The sequence below is a fragment of the Calidris pugnax genome, unplaced genomic scaffold (genome assembly GCF_001431845.1).
Source record: "Calidris pugnax isolate Ruff unplaced genomic scaffold, ASM143184v1 scaffold13, whole genome shotgun sequence".
Classification (NCBI taxonomy): Eukaryota; Metazoa; Chordata; class Aves; order Charadriiformes; family Scolopacidae; genus Calidris; species Calidris pugnax.
Window position 1 is genome coordinate 8,378,868 of NW_015090810.1, and position 26,865 is coordinate 8,405,732.

The 26,865-nt window shown below is 38.3% G+C and overlaps 1 protein-coding gene across 1 annotated transcript in view; it reads right to left on the reverse strand.

Moving 5' to 3' along the window:
- LOC106885937 (dynein heavy chain 5, axonemal-like) overlaps positions 1-26,865 on the reverse strand; it is a 154,100-nt gene that overhangs the window by 66,793 nt on the left and 60,442 nt on the right. The window contains exons 43-55 of the mRNA XM_014938461.1: positions 23,808-24,025; positions 22,607-22,918; positions 17,526-17,615; positions 17,191-17,427; positions 16,529-16,696; positions 11,486-11,692; positions 10,193-10,522; positions 8,639-8,845; positions 8,309-8,551; positions 7,331-7,485; positions 4,106-4,770; positions 2,571-2,851; positions 2,002-2,217 (exon numbers count right to left, since the gene is read on the reverse strand). Of these exons, the coding sequence (XP_014793947.1) occupies positions 2,002-2,217; positions 2,571-2,851; positions 4,106-4,770; positions 7,331-7,485; positions 8,309-8,551; positions 8,639-8,845; positions 10,193-10,522; positions 11,486-11,692; positions 16,529-16,696; positions 17,191-17,427; positions 17,526-17,615; positions 22,607-22,918; positions 23,808-24,025 (3,329 nt within the window). The remainder of the gene's footprint in view (positions 1-2,001; positions 2,218-2,570; positions 2,852-4,105; positions 4,771-7,330; positions 7,486-8,308; positions 8,552-8,638; positions 8,846-10,192; positions 10,523-11,485; positions 11,693-16,528; positions 16,697-17,190; positions 17,428-17,525; positions 17,616-22,606; positions 22,919-23,807; positions 24,026-26,865) is intronic.

Here is a 26,865-nt window from a genome sequence, read left to right on the forward strand (position 1 = left end):
AGGGTGAAACTGCAAGGCACTGACTTCACTGAAGCTAACCCTTTTCCCTAACCATAAAAGTGATTTCTTTCAGCTGTTCACTTCGTTATTCTAATCTCAGATTTTTTCCACCCTAACCAATCTGTTGAGAACATGAAAAGCCAAATCTTTGATGATGGTGTTAATCTATAATCATGTAAGTGTCAGAAGAAAATGGAATTCATCTCCTTAAGCAATGTAGAGAGTAGAAGAGCTTATACAGGGTAACAATGGTCGCTTAACAATAGAGGCATTAAGAATCATCCTTTTTTTTTGGCAATGTATTAATGCCTTTCTCTTAATGCATCTGAAAATCATCCTCCATTCATAGTCAAGTGATATACCTTTTTCCTGCTTTTCCGCATAGCAGAAAGGACTGTCTTGTACTTGTCTGATCCCTAGCTACTGTAATAACAAAGACATTCATTATATTGTTCCTAGGATCAGACATAGTAGTGCTAAAATGTAAAATACTGCTGGACAAATATTTTGACTTTTTCATTCTCCTACTCAAAATTATGAGCTAGAAAGATGGCAAAGGTGAAGCAAAGACCAATCAGCAGTGGCCTAAATCTCTGGTCAAGAGCTTGAAAAATGTCATGCTTTTCCTTCTAAGTAATAAATTTTGAACCCAAGTAACTATTTCACCCACTAATCTTCCTTGCCTAAAATATAGGCAAGAACAAAAATCTCACAAACAAGTAAGCAGTGTAGTCTACTCAGAACTCCAGACGTGATGAACTTTCTTCTCATATATACTTAATCTTAGAAACAATAAATGAGGCAGGAGGACTGCATGTGAAGTACCTTATCAGGGATAGAGGTAGCCTAGCGTTCTTCAACACATTCATCAGTATCACTTCCTGCAAGAACTCGGATTCCTCTGAGTAAAGTTAAATGTGTTACAAACTACCAGCAGGAACACATACATTACTAATAAGTGCCAAAACTGGAAGCCTCATTAGAGAGAAGCTTGAGTAAGGGGTGCATAATTAGTCCCCATTATCTTTAAACTAATTTCCTCTTTCTGACCAGATTGACAGCCCTGGGAAGAGATTGTCTACAGAGGCAGTGCAAGTTTCCACATGGTGCCTTGTCAATATGGCTCACTGGGAGAAATGGCTCCTGGGGACAGTGAGAACCAGTTTCAAGTGCCATCTGCACAACAAAACCACTCCAGCATCTTAGAAAAGGCACCAGCAAAATGCTTAGCTCAAGCAGATAGAAAAGTCAGTATACAAATGAAAGAGTACGTTCTGCAACATTGCAGAAAACCCAGTTTTTTGCCAAAACCTGCTTGGTTTTCTGGATTTCAAAGTTGGGCCATGATTCTGCCATTCCATATTCCAGCCAAGGTCTTTTTCTGGTCCACCTATCTGTTACATCTTTGTTCTCTTCCCTGCAGAGAAATTTCCCCCATCTCACAGTTCAGTGAATCTTGCTGTAAACAGGACAAGTTTCTGCCCTGACAGAAATAAAAACCTGTGTTTTCCTATTTTTCTTACAGTTGATACTAAGGTTCTCAGTTTATTCTGCATTTCACTACTTTTCTAGTGAGAGAACACCAAAACTGTTTTTCCTGAGAGCATGCTCATTTTCTTCTGTGTTTCCTCCTAGCTCCTCATCAAATAATTCTGGAGATGGAGTTCTAGAGCACCTTATATCCAAACAGGCCTGGTAGCACTGGAGATGGTAAGCCATTTAAAAAATCAACAGTGAGTCTTTTTAAGGCAAATTCCTACTGAGAAGTAGGAGCTGCCTGAATAAAAGTAACACTAAGCTTCTCAAGATACTGCCATGAAAACTGTGTGGCCCAGGAGAAAGATTACTGAAGTAACGAACCTTGAAAATGGAGAGAAATGGAATCACAAAGGCACACACAAAAGTCTGATCTGTTTCAATCTACCTTTAAAGGTAAAAGACACTTTCACAAGATCTCTAAAGGTAGTTATAGGGGTAATAGAGCCACTATTAACTTCTTACCTTCTGGAAAGTAAGCAGCATGCTAAGAAATCCTGAATTATTCATTAGCTTCAGAGCCTCGGTCCACGATGGCTTCACAGATGGCCGTTCTTGATCAGGTGTTACTGCGTCTATTTTTCTTTGGAATAGAAGTAGTACACAATCCATAATTCTCATTATCAAGTGAGGAGGTTTACCCAGTTTTCGAACAGTGGCAATGTCAGAAGGTTTTATTGTCTGAAAAATTAAATAAATAAATAAATAATATATTTAGGCAATCCCTTGATGGTAGAGAAAGACATTTTTTGGGAGGACTGTGTATGTATTGTGATTGCTGCAGTTTGGCAGGTCACTGAGAAGCAGTACTGCAGTCCTTTAAGGCAGTGCCACTCAATGGCGGCTTTATTACCCAACAGTAGGGGAGGTACTGCCCACCTTACCTCTGCACTGCCTCAGTTTTCAGGGCTTTTTCTATAAGGATTAACAGGTCAATACTAGTCCTTTCAATATTACTTTTTTTAAAGTCATAAGCATTATTACAAAAAACAATCGTTAACTACATGTATGTTCAGAACATCTTTGATTCTCACCTGCAGGGCTGCCTCAGCTTCTTCCAGTGCAGGCCTTGCAGCTTCAAGCTTCTCTTCTGCCGCTGCTTTATCAATGGCAATGTCATCCACGATGGCCTGAGCCTTGTCTTTTACCTTTTGCACCTGCATTTTCACTTTTTCAGCAGCTTGGGCTTTCATAGTTACTTCCAATAAAACTTCATCAGCTTTTTTTGAAGCTACAGCCAAATCTTTCTCCTTCATCACCAACTCTTTGGAGAGCTGATTTACTGAATCCTCAGCTTCCATCAGTTTTGCAAGACCTGCGTTGAACAAATTCCATTGAAGCAACAGGAAGAAATTGAGAAACCTCAGTGGAGCAATCTGGATAGTTAATTCACTAAGATTCATATTTAGGAACCCCAGTGAGTAATCCCATTTGTTGAACACCAAAACTTAGCAGGGGCAATATCCATTTGCTATGTAATTTTACTTTTTTTTTAAATGGGTAAGAGTCTTCAGCATCTGTGACTTGATCACTTGTTTATATTCTTATATATGGGAGGGACACTAAATATTAAATGCACATATCAAAAAGCATTAGTATTGTGAATTGCACTCTTAAGAATTATATGTTCAATTTCAGAAATCTGTGAGACCATAAGAAGTACTAGACTGTACTCTTCGTACAAAACAAAGAGGAGGAAACTGGTATCCTGAGCAACATAAGCAAAGGCACAAGGACACTAGGCTGAGCTTCTAAATTCAACATTACATGAACGTCCAGATGATACGGGGATAAAAGAAACTAAAGATTTTTGAGCAGTGCAGCGCTCTAACACTTTTATCAACTGATGAGAATATCACTTAGAAAAGTCATAAGTATAAAAGTCCTTATATAAAAATGCATGCATGTAAATGTAAATGCATCATGTAAATCATCTAACCCTCAAAAAAAAAGCACACATGTTCCTTCCAGGCAGCCAGCCACCCTCTGCCTACGGAAATATGTGTACATAACTCAGTTTTACAATTGGTAGAAGAAACCATTTAAGTTCATGTTTACTTCCAAACACTATTCAGTTTCAGAAACTGTCTAATTGTTTACTGCGTATGACCTTGTGCAGTGCGATATTTCGGAAATTTTACATTTGGCACATAACTGTTTATTTAAAAAATTCTTCAGAATGACTGAATCTGAACATTTACTTGCCTTCCCTCATATTTACTTTTAGTATGTTTAAATGTGAAAACCAGGATCTCTGTAGTTCCTTGGCATGCATACATGTCAAAGCAGGAGTTTCAGGAATTTTAACTGCTAAATAATAGTGTTTCCAGATCTCATATGCAATCTGCAACATTCACAAAGTTCACTAAAACAAAACCTCCATATATTTTGTAATCACACGCAACACAGTTGAAAACATAGGAATCTGCTTCCAAATGAAATTGAGCTCACAACTTAAATCCGTAAGCTAAATCTCTAGGTGTCTAAGAATCTACACTTCTACATTCCTTTGCTTAGACTTTTCTTACCTTTTTAAAAACAAATAAAAACCAAGCAGATTTTACAGTACCTGTTCTCATGCGTTCAGACAAACTTCCAACACTGGCAAACTTCTCTTTGTAAATAGCTTTGTAGCCTCCAATGAAGGACAGGTATGATTTTGGAGTCACAAATGTTCTTCGCCTGTATCGTTCAAAGTATTCAACACATTTTTCAGCTACAATATCTTGAAATGTTCCCATGGTGTTAACAACACTTTGTTTCACTTCATCTGTGCACTCAATATGGTAGGAAACTAAAAAATGCTGTGCAACTGCTACAAGAGCATCTTTAGGCCAGCGCTGGAACCAGTCCATGGTACAGCCTGAAATCAGACTTGGAAATTTGAGTGCACGAGTTCTGAATTTTTCCCCAACAGGAGAAAAACAAAGAACCACATGCAGGTTATTACGAACACGAGCAAGAAAGTAATTATAAAGGTTTTCACCAGTGGGAGTGCGCCTTGGGTACTCTTTCTTCATTGCCGGTATCAGGTCTTGTGTGATTTCACCTATTTCATCTCGTGCAAAAAGATTTGAAACTTCACCTGAAGCCAAAACATTGTTCATGTACTCAAGAAAAGATTCATCTCTGATTTCATTGTCTGTGAATATAAAGATAATGCCCTTTCCTTGTTGCCCAGCAGTGCGGTACAAGATTTTCAGATCATCCAAAAGGTTATTGGTGGCATATGTTCTGGGATAGAAAAGGATTAAAGAAAGAGAGGAAAAAAAATTACAGATCAATTTAGGATATATCTATCATCTGCCTCAGATTCCTTAAGGCAAGAAAAAAACTGCATAAAAAATTAATAACATATCTCCTGGTTTCTTTTTTTTTTTAGGGTTTTTCTCTTAAACACCTTCCCAAAGTGAATGATCAGTACCACAGATCACGGAAAAGGAGGTGAAATCAACAGAATAACATGCTGGAAAAAAGAATGGTAAAAGCAATACTATGTCTAAGGGAATTATCATGCTGCTTTGCATCCCTATAGTTTGCAGATTTATTAAAACTGTAGGCTAATACAGTTGGATTAAGTTGTCAAGTAGGTTCTGATACCCGTTACCCTTATGTAAATTCAGCTGCATTATCTTTCAAAGATATTGAGAGCAGGTTAAAGGAAATCGTTAAGAGACAAGAATAACCAAGACTGAGGTTTTTATGGTGTTATTTGGTTTAACTGAAATCAAGCCCCATAAATGCTGTTTGAACATTATCACTTGGGCTGATCAACTCTGCTGCAAATTGATACCATGACTGGTTCTGTCATTATGCCTCTTATGGCTGGTGCACATGAGTAAGATTCAGATCAAGTCCACACAATTCAATTATAGATTTCAGATTATGGAATGTAAAATGAAGTAAAGTAAGGTTAATAAGATGGCAGATTGTGTCCATTAAGTTCTTAGCCAATTAAAGCTGAAATTAGGAACCTTTTTTCTTTGAAACAAGTTTCTTATTTCCAAGAGTCTCTTCAAAGTCATAAGTAATACTTGCAATACACACATGACCCATTCTCCAGTATTTGAAAACACTACTCAGTTTTTCTATTAAATTTGCCATACAGAAAGTCTCCCAGTTTTGTCCCAGCTCCATCTCACTACCGGTCTATAGACACCCCCAAAGGAAGCACTGCAGAACTTGTAAAACAATCCCAATCTTCATTTTACATGGGCCAGCTACAGTTATTATAGTGATTTGTGGTAGTCTCAAGCACATAAGAACTTGTCTACTGAGACAATAGCAGGCCATCTAGCTCGGTACTCAACACTGGCAATGGGAAATGCTACTTGGAGAGAAAATATGAGCCAGCATTCTCTCTTTACTGTTCCTTTCTTTCTTCCCCCCTCCATATTCACAGCCATTGCATTAGGAATATTAGAAGGTATCTCCATCTTGTCCTTTCAGTATCCTTTTATGAACTTGCTGGTATTGTTTTCCTCCACAGCCTCCTGTGGCAAATTACAAAAGATGACCATTTTGTGAAGACTTGCTTTCAGCTACCTTCTGTGAGCCCACCTCCAGTTAGCTTCAACAAATGAACACTTCCTAAGTGACAGAAACATTTATTTGCCTTATCAATGCATTATGAATCCTGCAAGTCCAGGGACTGTATTCTGTGCCTCTACTCTTTCTTTTTTCTCTCCTTTTTTTGTTCCCACTGTTCTTTCTGCTTCTGGGACACTGGAAGAGGGCAAGACATGTCTGTCTTTCTCTTTCCTTTCATCAGAAACCTCATGACATTGTTTAAAGACCTGATTCCACAGTGTACTGAGTAGTTTGCAAGGTGAAATACGCACTGGCAGCCCTCAGTGCTCACCCCTGTAAACCCTATGTCAAAAAAGAAATAGGTGGAAGGCAGTGGTTACTCTCAGTCACTTCAGGAAGGTTTAAATGTAATGCCTTCCAGACAATTAGGTGGTAATGCTGACCAAGCCCTGGAGAGATCTCTTCCAGTCCTCTTGTCAGGAATGACAGGGACAGTTTCAAAACAACATCCAGAGTACACAGACAGAGAAAACAAGTAGTCTTGTGCTCGTCCTCTTTCTATACTTGTCTTCCTCCAACTCTTTCTCCCTCTGAAAAGAAACCAAGTAAATGGAACCTAAAATACAGGGTTCTAACTTTAAAAAAAAAAAAAAAAAAAAAAAAAGGTCGACCTCCCCCGAATTTCTACAAATTATTAAATTCCAGCACTAACTACAATTAAGTAACTAATACGAGTTGCAATAACACAGTCTGGCAGAGCACTGGAACAGGCTGCCCAGGGAGGTGGTGGAGTCTCCTTCACTGGATAAATTCCTGTGCAACCAGCTCTAGGCGGACCTGCTTTGGCAAGAGGGTTGGACTAGATGATCTCCAGAGGTCCCTTCTAACCCCATGTGATTCTGTGATACATAAGCAGCTATAGAAAAAGTTATTCTTTCCCCTGACCATCAGCATTTCCCCACTATGCAGAGTACATCAGCAGATTATTCCATGTTATTTTTTGTGCAAAATGGTATTTTAGTGAGATTTCACAGGGGTACATTGCACATTCAAATGCTGAAGGAAACGCAGGTTTCTTGTCAATAGCATAAAGGCACCAAATCAAAGACCCAGGATCTGTCCTCTATAGACTGTGCATTTACACAGGTGCTTTTGATTGAATATGTAGCTTACAATGAGGGATAGAATGTTTGACAGGTTTGCATTTCAAGTTGTTCTATGGCAAATTAAGGAGCAAATGTCTATGTACACTGCATCGTGTTACCTTGTTAAAGTAATCTGAAAGGTCTCATATCCAGCAATATATGATGCTAGTCTGGTCAAACTCTGTTTTCCAGATCCACCCACACCCACCAACAATGCATTTCCTTGTGGAGTACGAATAATCCGTGATATTTTAATCAAATGGATGATTGCATCCTGTGTATTGAGAAAAAAAAAAAGGATTAAAAGATGCAATAACAAGATAATCTATATTCATCTGGAAGCACATCACTGAGCTTCTTTTTGATCTGGACATTTGCTTATGCCAAAGACTCAGTGCTGTATCATCAAAATCAATAAGAGATTTCCCCCTGACTTCACTGGGCAGCAGGGCTAGCACAAGGGAAATGTCCTTGTATCAAGGTCAGATGAAGCAATGTCACACGCAGTGTTTGTACTCAGCAGAGCGGAGGGCATACCCCTTCGGGGATGGAAGGAAAAGTAGAACGGATGTAGATTAACACTCTTCCCCAACCTTTTAGCTGAGCTATTTACAAGTGCTTTAAATAGGCTGCCAAAAGTAAAATATAAGTGCACTATAGACATTTCTTATTCAACTGCTGTATTTATCATAGACAAATTAAGTCATTTGAAATGCCCTAATAATCTGTTAAAGCACCCGGTCTAAAGCTGAAGGAAGCACCATGCATCAAGACACTGTTGAGAAAGAGGTAACATCCAGAGATGCAAGATAAGATTCACAATGTGCACTGTAGAAACAAACGAGTCATGCTTTGCATTATACCCAGCACGAGAAAGAAAAGTTGGGAACTGCAAAGAGGTGGAATAATTTATGGGAGAGAAGGCAGATGGGAGACAGCAGCATAGCTTTACAGAGTTTATTTGTAAGCCTCGCTGGATACAGGGCTAGCCATTATGAGCTATTTTCAAGATAATTTGATAGAAACATTGAAGATCTATGTCTCAGTAAGTGCAAAATACCAAAATTTTGTATTAATATAATTACGGGCACTAATACCTTGAAAAATACTAAATCCATCCTTGATCCTCTGATTGTTTCATTGTACTGTTGCATGAACATCTGTAATCTTTCAGCCAAATAATCCAAAGAAGGGATAAGCTCATAAATTTTAGGAGCCTTCAACTCTGCATCATCAGGTTCATCTCCAGTAGCTTCTGGGACATCACGCAAGAAATCCACGAAGTATAATTCTGTAGATTCATCTTCAAATAGATTTTGACCATGTTCTGCAGCAGCAAGCTACGACAATACATTAAGGACTGCGTTAGTAATGAAACACTTCATTGGCCTCTTTCTGTGGCAAATACTTGAACACTATTAGCCTACCTTTTTCATCGTATCTTCAAACCAGTCTTTATCACTTTGGCTGATGAATCTGTCTGCAATAACACGCCTGCATTCATGCTGGAACAAGGCTACCAAAACACTGATGCTCTGGCAGACTTCAGAAGTAACTGTAAGTATTCCTTGCCAAATACGACTGAGGTCTCGTAAATTAAAGATGTAATGAAACTTAGCTGGAGTTGGCAACATCTACAAAATAATGGCATAAGCCATATTCAAATAACTACTAAATGAAAATATTTTCTATATTGTATTCAATGAATATAGAAATTTTCATGAACTTCAAAATCAATATTGCATTAAAGCAGAAATACACGCTTGGCATTTAAGAAGCAAAGGTAAAAATAAAGAAATGACAGTCGCGATTACTAGCTCTTTAATTTCACATAGATTTCACTTGGGTTTCTTAGAATCTTTCAAGTCCCAGGGATATGGACTGAAGGGTAGCCAAGATAGGTTAGTTAACGATGGCATTAAAGGCCACAGTAAAAATGTCAGCATTGCATAACCTGTGATGTTGCTCCTGCCCTTTCTTCTAGATCACTTCTGTCACTCTCTTTTGTCCTTTCCAAGAACAAGAGGAAAAGTTCATGAGGAAAAATAGATGAGGAAAAGCAAAGAAAAGAGAATAGAAAGATGAGGAAAGAGAATTTTTAAAAAATTAACAACTTTAATAAACAACAACAGCAAAAGCTGTATTTTCTCTGTAGGCAGTTAATTAGCAGTAATAAGGATCATTTCTGTTGAATATACTGGTCAACAGCTGACCGATCAATACTTTCACCAGAACTCTCTCTATTTCTATGTGAGCCAAGTTTATGTCTACAGCCAAATTGCTTGGGAAATTCTGACCAACCATTTCTGGATTAGAAAATATCATTTATCAAATCCCTGCCTATCCCTGTCTTTCCACCATTCTCCTCCACCTTTTTCATCAGACAATCGAATTTGGCACACATTTCTATGCTGTAATTTTACTCTTAACTGTTCAAAATTCATTCTATACATAAATTTTATTTTCTATTTCAAAGCAACATTTGCTTAGGAATTACAGATAAATGTTTTTACAATCTGTTTGAAATGGTAGAAGTAAATATTTAGAATTTACTAAGTACCAGATTTCATTTGTTTTTAACTGATTGCCTCTCTGCCAAATTGGACTTCTTTCCTTTAATTCAGATCTTTAAAGTTTCTCACAATCCAAAGGATGATTGTAGAAGATTCCTATTTAATTTTTAATTCATGGTTCCTTATGCCCTTGACATTTTCTCAACCAGAAAACACCTAAATCTTCCTATCAGCTATGATTATATATTATAATTCCATCATGTAGCTCTTATATTAGCTATAGAAGGCACTGCATATTAGTCAGCTAAGTGGGTATTGATAGCAACAAATTCAGAATAGAGGTGTGAGTCAGCAGTTACGCATACAGGTCACAGCTTTACAACATGAAATACGAACACACATGACAGTACAATAGACCTGGGTCATGGTTCAGATGTTTCAAAGATTTCTTAACGGACATAATTTTACCTTCGCTTTTGTTGTTTGCCAAACCTTTCGAGTTGTAGATACTAATGCTGAAGCCAGTTTACACACTTCTGCAGGGAAACCTCGCTGTTCACAGAAATAGCCTTCAGCTATTGTTCGAAATATTTTGTCAATAGAAGAACTGGAAGGCAGCGTGCAGTTGTAGATGGTGAACTGGCGTTTCAGGCGCTGTGGGATGTCATTTCGACCTCCCCCAGGGTGAATCATAGCAGCTACAAATTGGATGTCAACCACATTCGTGAATTCTCCTGGCCTCTCTAAATTGTAGAAACCTTTCTGTTCCATCAGCTGTCTTACAATCTCATTGGTGATCTAGTTATTGCCAAAAAAAAAAAAAACCAAAAGAAATTGAGCAGTTAATTATTTCAGGGTTCTCAACTTAAAAAAAAAAAAAAGAGGAAATCTCATGTATAACAGATCAGTGGACAGAAGGAAAGACGTCCCTTATCTTTCTTAATTTTAGGTATTCTGCTGGAGGCTTCAGCAATTTATAAAGTCATGCAACATGGCTTGAAGCAATCTGATGCAGTGGATTGGCTGCGTGTAAGCTTCACGTGCTAAAGAGCCATGGACATGAGATCAGACATTCAACTGGATTTCCATATCAATCTAAGAAAATTCAGTACTTTAAAGTTTCAAGCCAGACTACATATTCAGATTGGCACAGGCACTTAGATAGTGACAAAGAATGGTTAGTTTAGCACAAAGTATAGTCACACATTCACTTGCATAGAGGCAGTGAGAGAACAGAATTACAGAGCTATACTGGGAGCACGAAAATTAGGTTTTCTCAGCAGTAATATTTCTTTTAATTTAAGTCAGATTTTCAGAGTATAAGTCTACAAGTATGCATTTATAGAACCTCAAGACATCTCACTAGTCTTGGATGTCAACTGTGATGTTAGATTTCACCTAATAATAACTGTATTTTAAAGCCCAGAGCAGATGGAAGAAGGAAGGAGTGTCCTTTCCCAGACTGGTTCTTAGTACAGCTAGTTTGGAAATTCTACAAGCTCTGTGTGCAACCAAAACAAAAGGCTTAAAGCTACAATGATTGCACCAAGTGGCTTGAGGCTGACCTTAATGTTTTGGGATTTACAGATTATCATTCTTGGAAAAACTGGCTTAAGGAAATTCTAGTAGATGTACTTGTTCTAGTCCATATTATGATACCTTTTTCCTAAACCTTCCTGTTTTTGCAACCTGCAGATCAGCATTTCCATCAGCAGCAATGACAAGACCACCAATTCCCAAATGTTAACATTTTCCTTTTACCTGATCACCCCATTCATTAATCACAGGCATGTTGATGTCATCAATAAAGACAGTCATTTTCTTCCCTGATGGAGGACCATATGTGGTGCCCATTCTTTTATCTATGTAACTTTCTATGCTTCTTTGAAACATATTTGGCAGAGTTGCAGAAGAAAAGTTTAAGCATTTGGTCAAGTGAACATCAGGATCATACTTGCTTGTGTAATCCTGCAAGATAAACCAATTTTAAGTAAAGTGCACTGGTAACTCCAGATGAATTCAGCCAAAAGGAGACACAGTTGCTCAGCAGCTCTGCAAAAATCAGGTATATACAAAATCTCAGTCCTGCTATTAAATTCAAAATGTCAAACAGCAGTTTGTTTAAGATAAATATACAATCTCCAACCTGAAATTCAAACAAACTCTCAGTTAACGCTTTGCATAAAGTTTCAAAGTATCAAAATTTGTAAGCTCTTAAAAGACTTCACTAAGTGTTACAAGAAGTAGACATGTGACAACTCAAGATCCAAATAAACTTTGCATCAGTGATTGTCCGGGTTTTCCTAAATTCAAGCTGTTAGTGATGATCTGTTACAGCAGTCTGCAAAGAACAAGTGAAAAACCAAATTCTTTTTCACGTTTACACTACAGCACCATATCTTGCAACAAAAGCAGTGTGAAGGAATGGTAGTGTAAAATTAAACCTGGCTACATTGCATTTACTGACAGTTATCCTCTCTTAATGAAGAAAGGAATACTTGGTTTTATGAATGCATACAATTCCCACAGCTACTGCTGATGCCCTGAAGCAACAAAGTTCCACTTTTTGCATTTAGTGGGGTTTTATAACAGAACCGGAAAGAAAAAGATGTAACCCTGGAGTCACACCAAGACATATATATATAAAGCACAGGAAACATTTTGTTTAACAAGAGTTCTGAGACATAAAATAGTATTAAAAATTCCAGATTTCCAACAGTATTTCTTTTTAAAGATTCAGTTCTTCTGCAATGATGACAAAGTTGAATATAACTTAAATCCTTATAACAGGGTTGACTAGAAATGTTCCCATTTTGGTACCTCGGAAAAATACACCTATATCATTGCTGATTAAATGCTCTAAGAACAACTCCAAGTGAGACATACACTCTGTGACAACAGCAAGGAAGATACATCAAAAATATTTTGATGAATAGTGTTAAATGGTTGATGTTGTTGATACAATGACCTCAACTTAAGAAAAGGTATCCTTCAGAAATAAGATTTTCTCAGATATCACACAAATTACCATCTACACATGCAAATGTAAATGCAACAGTCATGTATTTGGTGAGTACACTTGACAGCTGATGGGTTGGTGCAGGTCACTGCTCAGACATCTCCTCAAGGCTCCAACAGTTTATACAAAAATAATGTACTGGTGCAGGTGCCCAGGTGCTGGCAGCAGGAGCTGTGGGGCAGACCCTTGTGAGAAGAGAACAGGGCTTCCCCATGTCAGACATAGGCAGTTCCAGCAGTTGCAATAGACTCAGAGTCACTCTGTCCATGTAAGAAAGGGCAAAATACTGCCTGGCAGCTAAGAGAGAAAAGTGAGAAAAAATGGGAGAAAGCTAGCCCTGCAGACACCAAGGTGAGAGCAGAAAGTGGGGCAGGAGGTGGTCCAGGAGAGATTTCCCTGCAGCCCATGGAGAAGACCATGGTGGTGCAGGTTGTCCCTCTGCAGCCCACAGAGGACCATGTTGGAGCAGATATCCCCACTGCAGTGCCTAGAGGTCCCCATGCCACAGTAGGTGGATAGAATCATAGAATCATAGAATCGTCTAGGTTGGAAGGGACCGTAAAGATCATCTAGTCCAACCATGAACCTAACTTTGACCAAAAAAAACCACAAAAAACAAAACACCAAAAAAACCCACACAAACCACTAAACCATATTCCTGAGGACCATGTCAACCCGTCTTCTGAACACCTCCAGGGAGGGTGCCTCAAGCACTTCCCTGGGCAGCCTATTCCAATGCTGGATAACCCTTTCCATGAAGAAATTTTTCCTAATATCCAATCTAAACCTCCCCTGGCGCAACTTGAGGCCATTTCCCCTTGTCCTATCTCCTGTAACATGGGAGACGAGACCGACCCCCGCTTCTCTACTCCCCCCCTTCAGGTAGTTATAGAGCGCGATAAGGCCTCCCCTCAGCCTCCTCTTCTCCAGACTGAACAACCCCAGCTCCCTCAGCCTCTCCTCATAAGACTTACTCTCCAGACCCCTCACCAGCTTCGTTGCCCTTCTCTGGACCCGCTCCAGCACCTCTATGTCTTTTTTGTGGTAAGGGGCCCAAAACTGGACAGAGCACTCGAGGTGAGGCCTCACCAGTGCCGAGTACAGGGGGATGATCACCTCTTGGGCCCTACTCACCACACTGTTCCTGATACAGGCCAGGATACCATTGGCCTTCTTGGCCACCTGGGCACACTGCTGGCTCACGTTCAGCCGACAGTCGACCAACACCCCCAGGTCCTTTTCTACCAGGCAGCTCTCCAGCCATTCCTCCCCAAGCCTATAGCGCTGCAGGGGGTTGTTGTGACCCAAGTGCAGGACCCGGCACTTGGCCTTATTGAAACTCATCCTGTTGAAAAACATCCTGGATGTGCTCTAAAGGAAGCTGTAGTATGTGGGGAGCCCGTATCAGAGCAGGCTCTTCGCAGGAGCTGAGGCCTGTGGAAAGGAGCCAATGCAGAAGCAGGTTTTCTGGCGGGAACTACAGCCTGTGGGGTACCTATGCTGGAGCAATCTGTTCCTGAAGGACTGTGTCCCATAGAAAGGACCCACACTGCAGCAGTTCATGAAGGACAATACCACATGGAAGGCATCCCATGTGGGAGCAGGGAACAGCATGAGGAGAAAGGAGTGACAGAGAGGAGCTGTTATGGACTGATCACGTCCCCCATTCCCCATCCCCTGCATCACTCAGTGTGGGAGGAATTAGAGGAGTCGGGAGTGAAGGAGTGAAGTTGAGCCTGTGAAGAAGGGAGAGGTGGGGGGAGGGTGGTTTTAGTATTGTCTTTGTTTTTCACCATCCAATTCTCTTTTTAATTAGCAATAAATTAAATTAATTTTCCCCAAGTTGAATCTGTTTTGCACTTGAGGGTAATTGGTGTGTGATGTCCTTGTTCTTCTCTTGACCTGTGTCCTGTTGAGGAGGCAGAGGGAACCAGTAGCTGGGTGGGGTCTTGTAGCTGGCCAAGGTCAGCCCACCACAACTATGAATACACAACCATCCACAAAACACACTTGTGTTCTATTTGTTAGAACATTTCAGAATCTTTACATGGTAAGAGTAATATTCCACAGGGCATAAAGGAGAACTATCTTTGAAAAAGAAGAGGTTATTTAATGGGATTATTTTTGTTAGTTAAACTGTCGGATTCTGGGTGCAATTTTCAACTGTACCATACCAGTTTCATATTAAATTCTGGATTTTTTTAAATTCATAAATTATTAATACAGAGACTAAAGGTCTTAAATAACACTCTGTTCTTTATTTTGATATATACTGATGCCTTACTCAAAACTAAAGTTTACTTCAGATTAATTCAGATTACTACCTGAAGTTTCTTTACTTTTTCATGAAACCAGCTGCTTATGTCTGGAAATAAGCTGCTTATGTCTTTTCCACAGCGTGTAGTAAAGCAAAATTCTACAGAAGGTGAAAGCAGAAGGGGAACAGTTGTGAAGGCAGTTAACTTTCACTCCTAACCTTAAATGAGATCAAATATCTACTGGCATTAAACTCCCTTGTGTAAGGAACATACCCTGCTCTATAGAATAGACACTGGGTAAGCAGCTCCCAAGAATCAGTTCCAACTATTTTTAGGGGCAGGAATGGCAGCTGAGGGCTGGAGGTTGCCAGTATCTGGCCAAAATCCAGCATGCAGAATATCAAGACCCCCACCCAGACCCCGCCTCTTCACTCTGCTAAAATAGTTCGCCAGCTGGTGCCAGGAACAGAAGTTGACATTACACCGGCATGCACGTTGGCATCAACACCTAAGCTGAAAAAGTAGCATTAAAGGCTGCTGGCATTGGTACAACTCGCTTTATGTCAGGGCTCAGAAAGCAGATGGACGAGGAACACAAAATGCTCCAGATTTTAAGAAAGCCAAAGGTCAATTTAGGCCAGTGTTTTTTAGTTATTTTCAGTTTCAAGACCTCTGCAAATCTGCCAGAGGAGGTACAGATGCCTGTATGGTAAATTCAGCTGTCCCTACAGTTGATCAGTTTTATTTAGATACCTTTCATTGATCAAAGAGTCTACAGATTCCCCCAGAAATTACAGACACCATCCCGAAAACCTTTATACTTGCATTTTTTTAAATAAGGGATGCCAAGTTTGGTATGACATTTGAGTTTGTTCAGCCTTTTGATTATCAGCTCTTCTGTAGCATGTTATTAATTTTTTTAAGTGTCTTATAATTAACCTGCACCATTTTATAATATGGAAAGCATTAATTTGTTAATTTAATAGACTATTATTTTCTTCTATAGAAAGCACAATATGTCATTTTCAGTGAAGGAATTAAGAGAGCAGATAATAAACACTAAATTTACCCTCTAAAAAATCACCCTGAGTAAAGATGGAAGTTCTTTTAGTTTGGCTTGTGAAGAAAGTCTGTGTAACAAGGGTGTACAAAAAATCAGTTCACACACGGCACCACCAACAAAGCACAGGGAAATAAAAAAAATCCTCCAAGGATCAATATTTTCTTAGCAAAATCTCCAGTTTGGCTTCTCAGAAGAAAAGAAAGTGTATGAAAGAGCATTTATCACATGACCTTGTGGCCATGGTTACCAAAGTTTAAAAGAACCCTTTATACTAAAGTACAGATAGTTACATTTTTTTTGCTTGTAGGCCATGTGAGTACTGGCAAAATGTCTTAGTAAAAATGTTACTATGTAATTTGAAGTAAAATCAAATTACTCTTACACTTCAGTTTAACATTTGTGCCAATGTCAACTATTGCAATGTTATTATATGAAGATATGACATGTTTTTCCATTCCACCTACCTTAATCATAACTGTTTTGGCTGTTCCCTGTTCCCCAATTAGCAGAACAGCTTTTCCTTGCCTCATGATAGTGTGCATCAGAAAGTCTGTTCGGACGCTGTCTACGTTTGGAACTAGAATGGAAGTATATTCTGGTACTGAATCTTTAGGGTAAATATATTCAGGGACCTGCATAAGAAAGACATGCAAAAAGTTTGAGACTTTCTACCTGGCCACACAATCACTTTGCATCACCACACAAAACCAAATGTACTTTACAAAATGTCAAAACTTTTCTTCCCGAAAGCCAAGAATCCATTTATAAACAATCAATACCTTGCCAAGCTTTTCTAAAATGGTGTTAGACTAACAGGATATTTTTCCTCCACTATTCTCTGTCACATGAAGAAAGTTTTTCCTTGCTGGGAGTTCTTAAATAGTAGGGCAATAGACTGAGGGAAAACTAAGATCACTTCTGTTTCACTTTCAGAGCTATTTCAAATGCATGTTCCTATTCTCTGCCAAAGACACTTACGGAGAAAAGAAAAAAAAAACTTTAAAAAAAGATTAATCTCCCAAACAAAATTATTCAAGGATTTAAATAACAAAATAATATGTCTCTTACCAAATATATCTTTCTTATATACTCATTAAGAAAGCCTAGCATGTTGCAGCATACAAACCTTCTTTGACCAGTGCTCCCACTGGCCACAGGCGTTGATACCAAATTCAAACATGGTTTCTTCTCCATTCACAGCTGGAAGTTCTTTCACTGCAGAGTGCTTCCGTAGGAACAGCTCCATTTTCAGCCTGTCATCCGGTTCCAAAAGAGCTCCAGCTGACCACATTACAGCAAAAATGAACAAGCGAGCAGTATGTTCCTCGCTGAGCTGCTTCTCATCTCGGTCAGACAATAAACCCTGCAAAGCAGATGCAATATGTAACTATTGCCCTCCTGGAATAATGTCCCAGCACAAATAAGAGAATGAGAGAGAGAAAAACTGAATGTCATATCTACCTGTAGGAGGTCAATAGCTTGTTTGATGTACATACATTCTAAAATTGGCATTTTTGGTGTCACAGCAGAGAAAACAAAATCTATCACATCCTGGAAAGGAAAAACATCATTTAAAGAATCTGTTTACCAGTTTCAATGGTATGATTTATTCCTTGATGAGACCAATTTCTTAATTTCAAGTACATTGTAAACTTCATTCCAAACATTTTCCCCCATTTCTGGGGTTATAAATATTCAGACTTAGACCATGAAGTTTTGCCAACAATAACATATTAGAAAAATAATTTTGATGTACCACAGTTAGCAGAATTATTCATATGAGCTCATACAGTAATTTCCTCAAAAGCATTTGAAGACTGCTTTTCAGTTATATCAGGGATCTTCCATTTGTGCTCTCCACTGGTGATTTTAATCCACCATTGTAATTTTTGTAGTGGGAAGATAAAAGCACTAGAATTGTTGTGATGTTATGTATATAATGCACAAACTCACCACTATAAATTTCTATCTATCTGATCTGTTCTGACTGCACCATAATGTACCTGTCCCTCTTGAAACCAATTCTCTTGGTTTTCTGTAGAACCCTGGCAGGATCCAAAGGGAATTTTGCAATTGATTTTAATGGAACTGGACTTTCTTCAGGTTACTCCACAGTGATGGCTACCATGCCTGCCTTTGCCAAGTGTTCTGCAACATTTTTAGCAAAGTTTCTAATTGGTGTAAAGTCCTCTCTGAGCATTGCAGTACAGAACTTTTTTAAAATATCAATTGCCATCCCTAGTACAGTCTGATACAGATGATAACCTACTTTCACTTGCTTTTAACATTTTTTAATACAGTTCCCTCCCTGTGGGTTCCATTTGCCTTCGTAATCTTTGGAAATCAACACTGCCTACTCATTCTGGGAAGTAAAGTACAACAGGGACGCTATGGGAGATAGTGTCTGTAGACTATTTTGGAGGACTTCCATTTATGTCTCCCATGACCTGTCAGTGAAAAAGCTAAGACAATTGAGACATTCAATCACCCAAAGATGTAAACAATCATGCAGATATTTTTGAAAAATCTCTGAGCTGCTTATCCACACACTCAACAGCTTTGTTCCAATTTTTTTGTTTACTTTTTTTTGCCACTAAAGTTCTCTAAATACCCTATGCTGAGTATTTATTGGCACAGAAACTGAATCAAGATTTTTTCCCATCCTGAGTTCCATCTCACAAGACTAGTAAGTAACACACAAGACAAAGATAAACATTAAAAGAAAAACCTCATCTAAGCATGTTAAACTAGAATAAGTCTCACAGCTAAGTGGTCTCAGAAAGAAGACAATCTGCATGTGGGCACACAAGAGGAGTGAGGCTTAGAAAACATCCCTTTTTATGTTATTTCTTGGGAAATACTAACAAAAGTGCTTCCACCTCTGTGTGTTGCTTTTTGGGGTTCACCCTCTAAAATGTGTGTTTTGCCCAAAGGAGTACACAGGCTGCTCAACTGACTAATTGGGGGTTTCTTGGTTCCAGAAGTAAGTCACTGAAAGCAGCGTGGAAGATTCGAATTTACAGACTTTTAAAATTTGGACCTAAATCTCTCTGAGATTCAGTTTCTGCATCTGTAAAATAGACTAGATGTCTCACGGGGCACTGCAAATCGTTTAATAATTTATTTGAGACATTTGGAATAAAAATATTTCATGAGTCAAAGTAGTCTGTACTTTCAACAGCCGAATTTTCACCAGAATGAGTTTTACTGTACTTATGATTCCAGTGAGATTTGTGTCATGAGTTCATGAAAAAAAATCAGGTTCGTATACACCCATGCTTTATTTATACTATTTTTAAAACAATACTTGGCAGAAAGAAGGATGCAAGGTCATGGTAGCAATTTGCATAAATTAGCTACTCATTACAGTAATTCTTTTTAGGCAGGAGGTCTGGAGAAATTGGGCCATGACAAATACACACAAATTGCAAAGAATTTGGATCAGGAATTTGCTATCCCTTAAAAGGAGACTGCAAAATGAAGTCAGATAGTAAAAACTCATATAAGAAAAGACTCTTTTGCACAGCGTACAGTCACTGTGGAACTCACTGGACTGTAGGCTCTTTAGGACAAGAAATTGGCAACATACTCAAAGGGTTTAGACAAGCACAAGAACAATTAAATAATACAAAGTTATTAGTATTTGTAATATTAATTTGATCAGCATTTAAATATTAAAGCTAAGAAATTCTTTGGATGATATATTCAACACTATGCTCCAGAGGCAATAGCAGCCTTTACCCCAATAAAATTAGGGTGAGATTTAATGTGGAGGGAGGATTAAGTCACATCTGACTACTCTGCTGTCTTTAGGACTTCTCTGAAGTCTCCATAATAGGTCAATAAGAGATCCAGGACACCAGACGTTAAAGGAAAGTGAGTGTGATTTAAAACTATCTTTTTTTGCATTTAAACAATACATAGACATGCTGAAAGTTACGTTACGCACATAACATCCATCACTAGTTTAAGCTTCACACTTTGCAGGCAAAATAAATAACGTCACTCAGGTAATTATTTTAATTATTTCAGTTCTTTGAAACTGTCTCAGGTAGTTACTTCCAGCAGCTATGCAACTCTGTTGCTTACAGGTAGCAGCATCATTCACAGACAAGAAATTTGCAGTATAGCTTCTAAATTTAAGAGAGTAGAGATGGGGAGTTTATTTGAAATTACTTCTAAGGAGGAAAGAGAGGGTGAAAATCCAACCACTCAGGCACCGTTTAAAAAAAAAATCCTGTGGAAATAGAAAGGAGTCAGAGATAATCTCCATTAAAAATAAGGTTGGGTTTGGGTGGTTGTTTTGGAGGATTTTTGGAGAGGTTTTTTGTGTATTTTTTAATTTTATCCTCATCTTTTGGACTACCTCCTGTCTTTTATATAAAAACTAATGTCGAATTTATAATATACATGGAAAAAATAAAACATTCTTTCCACTGATTCGCAGCTACTATTATCTGGTGCTTCCTCCTACATTATTGTTACTTGATGTACATTCATTAATAATGATTTTATCCAATATGCAGATTTTCAATTACAAATACTATTTTTATTAGCATAAATAATGAATTTTTATTGTAAGCAAATTGGAATTACTATAGCAGTTGTCTTACATCTATTTTAGTTGAATTTAGATTGATTTCAAGAGGTCTCTATAGGTATACTTAAAGACCAGTTCTTCTTACCTACTATATATCCACCTATAGCCTAATCTTCATTGTCTTCTAAAATTCAGATATTTCTAAGCTGCTTATATCCATGCTTTTCTTAATACTAGCATTAAATTCACCAAAGCCTGTATTTGGGGTTTGACTACCACTGTTGATGCATTTTATTTCACCAAATTTTTTTTTACAATTTATTTACCCATTCTTTTAATGTGGGGGAAAATAACAACTGTTAAAAGAGCCACCTGAATACAAAAGCAGTGCTACCCTCATCTGTAAAATCACTGTTATTGCTTCTATTATTTGAGAAGAAAAGATAGCTCATTAAAAGTGAAAGAAAACTGACAGCACGACAGCTTTCATTTGCATTTCGATAGTTCCAAATGCAGCCTTCTGCACAGAACTAACTTCATATTTCACCGCATTTTCATCTCTCAATCTAATAAAATACATATTTTTCTGGACTTTATTGCTGTTGCTTCAGGCGAGGGTATTTAAATGTTGTTACTATGTTTTCAGACTAAGCTGTAGCATAAAATATAAATAGAATTGTGGCAAAGAAGCAGTAAATTGACCCACATACACATTACTTTGGAAATATATTTTAAAAGTCATTATCAGAATTGTTTCTCTTGCTGCTGCAGTAAATACTATGTCATATCATTATGTTTTGGAGGTAGAACAAAATGAATAGCTTGTTAAACATTGGCTTTAAAGTAAATGGGCACTGAAATGAAAGATATCTGTAAGAAGACATTTGTTAACATTCAAGGCATTCCAAAACTATATTAATCATTGGTTTTATCATGATTTATAAATAAACTTTCTGAAATGTCACTCGAAGTTCATTAAAAACTGCATTTGTAAAATTCAACAGTGATGAAAAATATTACAGGAGAACCCCCTGTGAAATCCAACACCAACTACGCAAGAAAACTGGCAGGAGAGAGCCAATGGGAAAGCAAGGTATATAAGGAAGTTGCATTTGTTCCAGACAATAACACTGAAAGATTGCAAAGTAACTACTTCTTTTAAAAATTCCAAATTAAGCATAAGAATTTCAGTGTAACTGAAAACTATAGTGAGATTATGCTTTTAGCTCCGCTACTGAGTACAACCATCCATAATATTAATGAAACCTTTTTAATGATTCAGCATGCTAAGACCAAATGGAGGGGAAAAGACATTCAGAATTCTCCCTTTGGATCTACTGATTGAACTTGATTTAGTCAGAGAATGTATGAAAGAGATACCATCTCAAAATAATTCTGTTCCTTTGGAACAGAATCACTGATTATAAAATCAATTGATTATAAAGATGAGACCACTGCAGTCACCTGTGCTGAGCTTCAGAACACCACAGAGCACAGGATTGCCCTTAATTATTTTGAACTATAGAATGTTTTTTAAAAATAACTAATGGGCCAAATGCATTCCTGTTGCAGCCAAAATTGAGAAAGATCCCAGAGTTAATCTCACTTAATTTCTTTCCGAATTTACTTATTTATATTTAAAAAAAACAAGGCAGTTTATCCACTCCCTTTATGTATCCTAACAAGAATTAAAATTTCAGCAACAATTACAGCCAAAAGAGAATATCTGTTTTGCCAATATCCATTATAAAATAATTACAGATTTAACAATTCATTGCCAAATAACCTATGCAGACAAAACAAGCATCCAAATTATTCATCTGCTATAGTTTCACTCATTAATGTTAGAGATAATTTTATCTCTTTTTAAAATTCTTCATCCTTAGTTTATTACATAAACAAAGAGAAGTAAATAATTGAAAAAGCAATGAGGAAGAAACAATGCTTCACTAAATGAAGAATAAGAAATGCATTTTTTTTCTCAAGTTGTTGAATGAAGTACCTGAAATACAGCATTAAAGCAATTCCATAGGACATCAGAGTATGTAACAGGAAGTGTCTGCAGCCAAGCTCTTAAAATAGGCTTCCAATCTAACACCGAAGAACTCATGAAGACCATCCCATTACGAGAAACTGTTGCAGGAGAAGCATTGTCAATGTTGTGAGGTTCAAAAATAATTTTGCAACTGGGGGACATCGGAATACGATCTCCATTGGCCAAAGTAAGGGTCTTATTATCATCCAGAACAGAGTTCAGATTTTCAATCCATATTGCATCAACAGGTCCATCCAAAACTATCCAAATATGCTCACCCTAAAAAAAGGAGACACATACACACATATAACTATACACAAATTGACCAAAAATACACATTTCTTTAATCTCAAAGAACGTACTCTAGGATATAAATAATGAGTCTTAATTTGGTGCTGATTAGCTCAGCATGAACTACAGTTTATATAATTTGCTCTATGATTTTAATCCTGCGTTATCCCATGTCACACCAAAAAGGATATTAAGAAAAGTGACAAAAATTAATTTAGGCTGTCTCTTTCTTCTACAAAATACATCATCCATACCAGCATCACCAAGGTGGATGAAAACATTTCCCATTAAATATAGTCGTAGACACACATAGGCACACAGTCAGTCCTTGTAGGATGTCACCTAAGTATTTCATGTAAGGCTTCCCATTTTCCAAGTGAGAACTGAATGAAACTTCTGAATTGTAACTATGATTCCATGAAACATCATCTGCAGGTTTGATAAGAGAACTGGGAAATGACCATACAGATTTCTTACCCGATCCTCTTACATGCTGCTATAATTAGTGCAATAGAGTGGCAATAACGCAAAACCAGAAAGGAGAAAATTAATTTTCCTGTCCTCACCCCAAAGCATGCACATCCCTTGCTTTTGTATTTGAATGGCAGGACTACTGGCGCACAGAATGAAGCAAAACCCTTAATATCTTTTTCAATTTAATTCTGGAACCTCAAGTGCTTGGGAAGCCTAGTGCTCTCTGGCACATACACATACTTGTGACTCTGGCATACACTGAGCTATTCAGATACAAAGCAAAACTAACTCTGTATTTTCCCATTTGATTTTATAAGATCTTTCACACAAATGACAGGTAGTGAGATCTTATAGAAACAGTATTAAATGTCCTTATCAATTGTCATGACACAATATCCATTACCTTCTTTGCTTTTAAAGTTTTCCTCCATAATGTCGAGAAAATACCATCTGTCCAGTCATTTGTAGCAACATCAAGGGTACCAAACATCTGGGAAGCTGTGATTGCCTTTGGGTTCATTCTCATCTCTTTATGAGGAGCACCACAATCTGTCATTGCTTTCATCAAAATATTAATGCATTTTGTCTTTCCTGCACCAGTTGGACCTAGAGTCATCATACCTTTAAACAATACAAACATGGTTTAAAATGAAATGTCAAAATGTCACACTACTATTTAATGGCTCTTTGCATCAATGATCCTTGTTTTATTTTTGTTAAAAGCCAATACAAAAAAGATGTTTCTCGCTCCACTTACTCAATGTTGACTGAAATGGAATTTAAAAATATTATTAAAAGGCCTCCATAAATGTCTGCTCTATTATGATAGGCAAGCCTATGTGGGTCTGTATCTTCCCTCAGGCAGTTCTATTCCTTTCTCTAATTGGAAAACAAAACTGCTTTTTGATGTTCGCATGCAATGACATTGACGTGACTCCTAGTAAACAAAACCAGTAATTTCTAAATGTATTTAATGAGAATGAGTAGTTCCCAATGATATACAAAATCAAGTGTGACTTCTGAAGCAAAAATGCAAAGATATGTACCTGCATCCATCCATGCTGACATTTTAATACATTTTTCTTATATAAAAAACTGTTAAGAGTAACTACACCTTTAATTTCATCAGTGTATACATATATTGCCTCGGGAAAAGAAGCCATGTCTTCAACAACAAAAAAAGAGCCTACAGTTGATCCTTTTTAGTTATATTTTCTAAATCAGCTATTCAAGAGGCCCAGACCGAAAACAGATGGGACATTCACACTGAGACTTCCAAAGTCATCTAAGGGAGCTAGATAACTCCAATTCACCTTAGAGGAAACTGGAAACATAATCTTTAGTCAGCTTTGAAAACCTCTTCAACAAAGGTATGGAACAAACAATCACAAACCCAAGTTAAAAATCTAATCCAGTATAATGCAGACTGCAAACTACATGGAACTGAATGTTCCCCAAAACAGCTTGGGCACTGAGACAATCACTTACTCATGCCATGTGTTACATATGGGGAGATTTAATCCAAGTCCCTCAATGTTAATGCAATGGCCTTTCTGCTGGTTTCAACAGCATTTGGATCAAAACTGTTACGCAAAAGAGATGTCAGGATCCATGCACCAAATCTCCATGCATATGTGTGTGTGTGCACATGAGAACACTATTTGCATATATTGCCTCTAGTTCAACCAAGAGAAGTAATGTGTTTTACAGATTTTTCCTCATTACTTGAAATCCCATGGTGACCTCTCCAGAAATCCAAGGGTCCATGAGTAGGACAAATGGAAGTCAGGAAAAGAGAGATCTTTTTCCCTCTATGCAATAACTTGTGTCATAGGCCCTGGGTGTCAAAGTGTTAGGCCAATCGAAGCTGCACGACCTCTGGGAATAGCAGAGATGTGTGGAAAGAAGAGGCATCAAAGCAGAATATCACAGTGGAACCGTGAGATTTTTGGGAAACAGTGGTCTGTGGTGTCTTGCAGACCAAACAGCTTCTTCTCATAAGACATGTGACTGAAATAATTTTCATGGTTTCTATATAGATGTAGGTGTTATGATTTGACATGGAACACTGAAGCCAGGGATCTGGATGTAAATTACTAATTCAGCACAGCATTAACCAGTTCTTTGGTTTAATCTGAGCTAAACCTTTAAGGCATTAAGGTCTCAGACTGTGCTATGTAAATGAATATTTCTGTTTATTTGTTCTGTTAGTTTAAGCTTACCTATTCTCTTATTATGACATGAGAAGAGAGAATAAAAAGGGTGCAATCGGGTCTCCCTGTAGCCTTCTCTTCTCAACAACCCCAACTCTCTGTCTGTCCTCGTAGGAATGGTGCTCCAGCCCTCTGATCATCTTCATGGCCCTTTTCTGGACTCACTCCAACAGGTTCCTGTGCTGAGGACTCCAGAGCTGGATGCAGTACTCCAGATGGAGTCTCACCAAAGCAGAGTAGAGGGGTAGAATCACCTCCCTTGACCTCCTGACCACATTTCTTTTCATGCAGCCCAGGATACCATTGGGCTCCTGGGCTGTGAGCACACACTGCCAGCTCATCTTGAGCGTCTCATCAACCAGCACCTCCAAGTTCTTCTCCTCAGGGCTGCTCTCAATCCCTTCATCCCCCAGCCTGTATTGATACTGAGAGGTTGCCCTGCCCCATGTGCAGGACACTGCACTTGGCCTTGTTGAACCTCATGAGGTTCACATGGGCCCACTTCTTGAGCCTGTCCATGTCCCTGGAGGGCATCCCATCCTTCCAGCATGTCAACCGTACCACTCAGCTTGGTGTCATCCACAAAGTTGCCAGTGCACTCGATCCCACTGTTTATGTCATTGATGAAGATACTGAACAGTACTGATCCCAATACAGACCCCTGAGGGACACTACTTGTCACCAATTTCCATCCGGACATTGAACCATTTACCACTACCATCTGGATGCAACCATCCAACCAATTCCTCATCCACCAAACAGTCCACCCATCAAATCCATATCTTTCCAACTTCGAGAGAAGGATGTTATAGGGGACTGTATCAAAGGCCTTACAGAAATCCAGATAGGAACATCTGTAGCTCTTCCCATGTCCACTGATGTAGTCACTCCATCATAGAAAGGCCATGAGGTTGGTCAGGCAGGACTTGCCCTAGGTGAAGCCATGGTGGCTGTCTCGAATCACCTCCCTGTCCTCCATGTGCCTTAGAATAGCTTCAAGGAGGAACTGTTCCATGATCTTGCCAGGCACAGAGTTGAAGCTGACAGGTTGGTAGTTCCTGAGGTCCTCCTTTCTACCATTTTAAAAAATGGGTGCAATGTTCCCCTTTTTCCAGTCACCGGGGACTTCATCTGACTGTCATGACTTTTCAAATATCATGGAGAGTGGCTTGGCAACTACATCAGCCAATTCCCTCAGGACTCTGGGATAAATCTTGTCAGGTCCCAAAGATTTCTGTATGTTCAGCT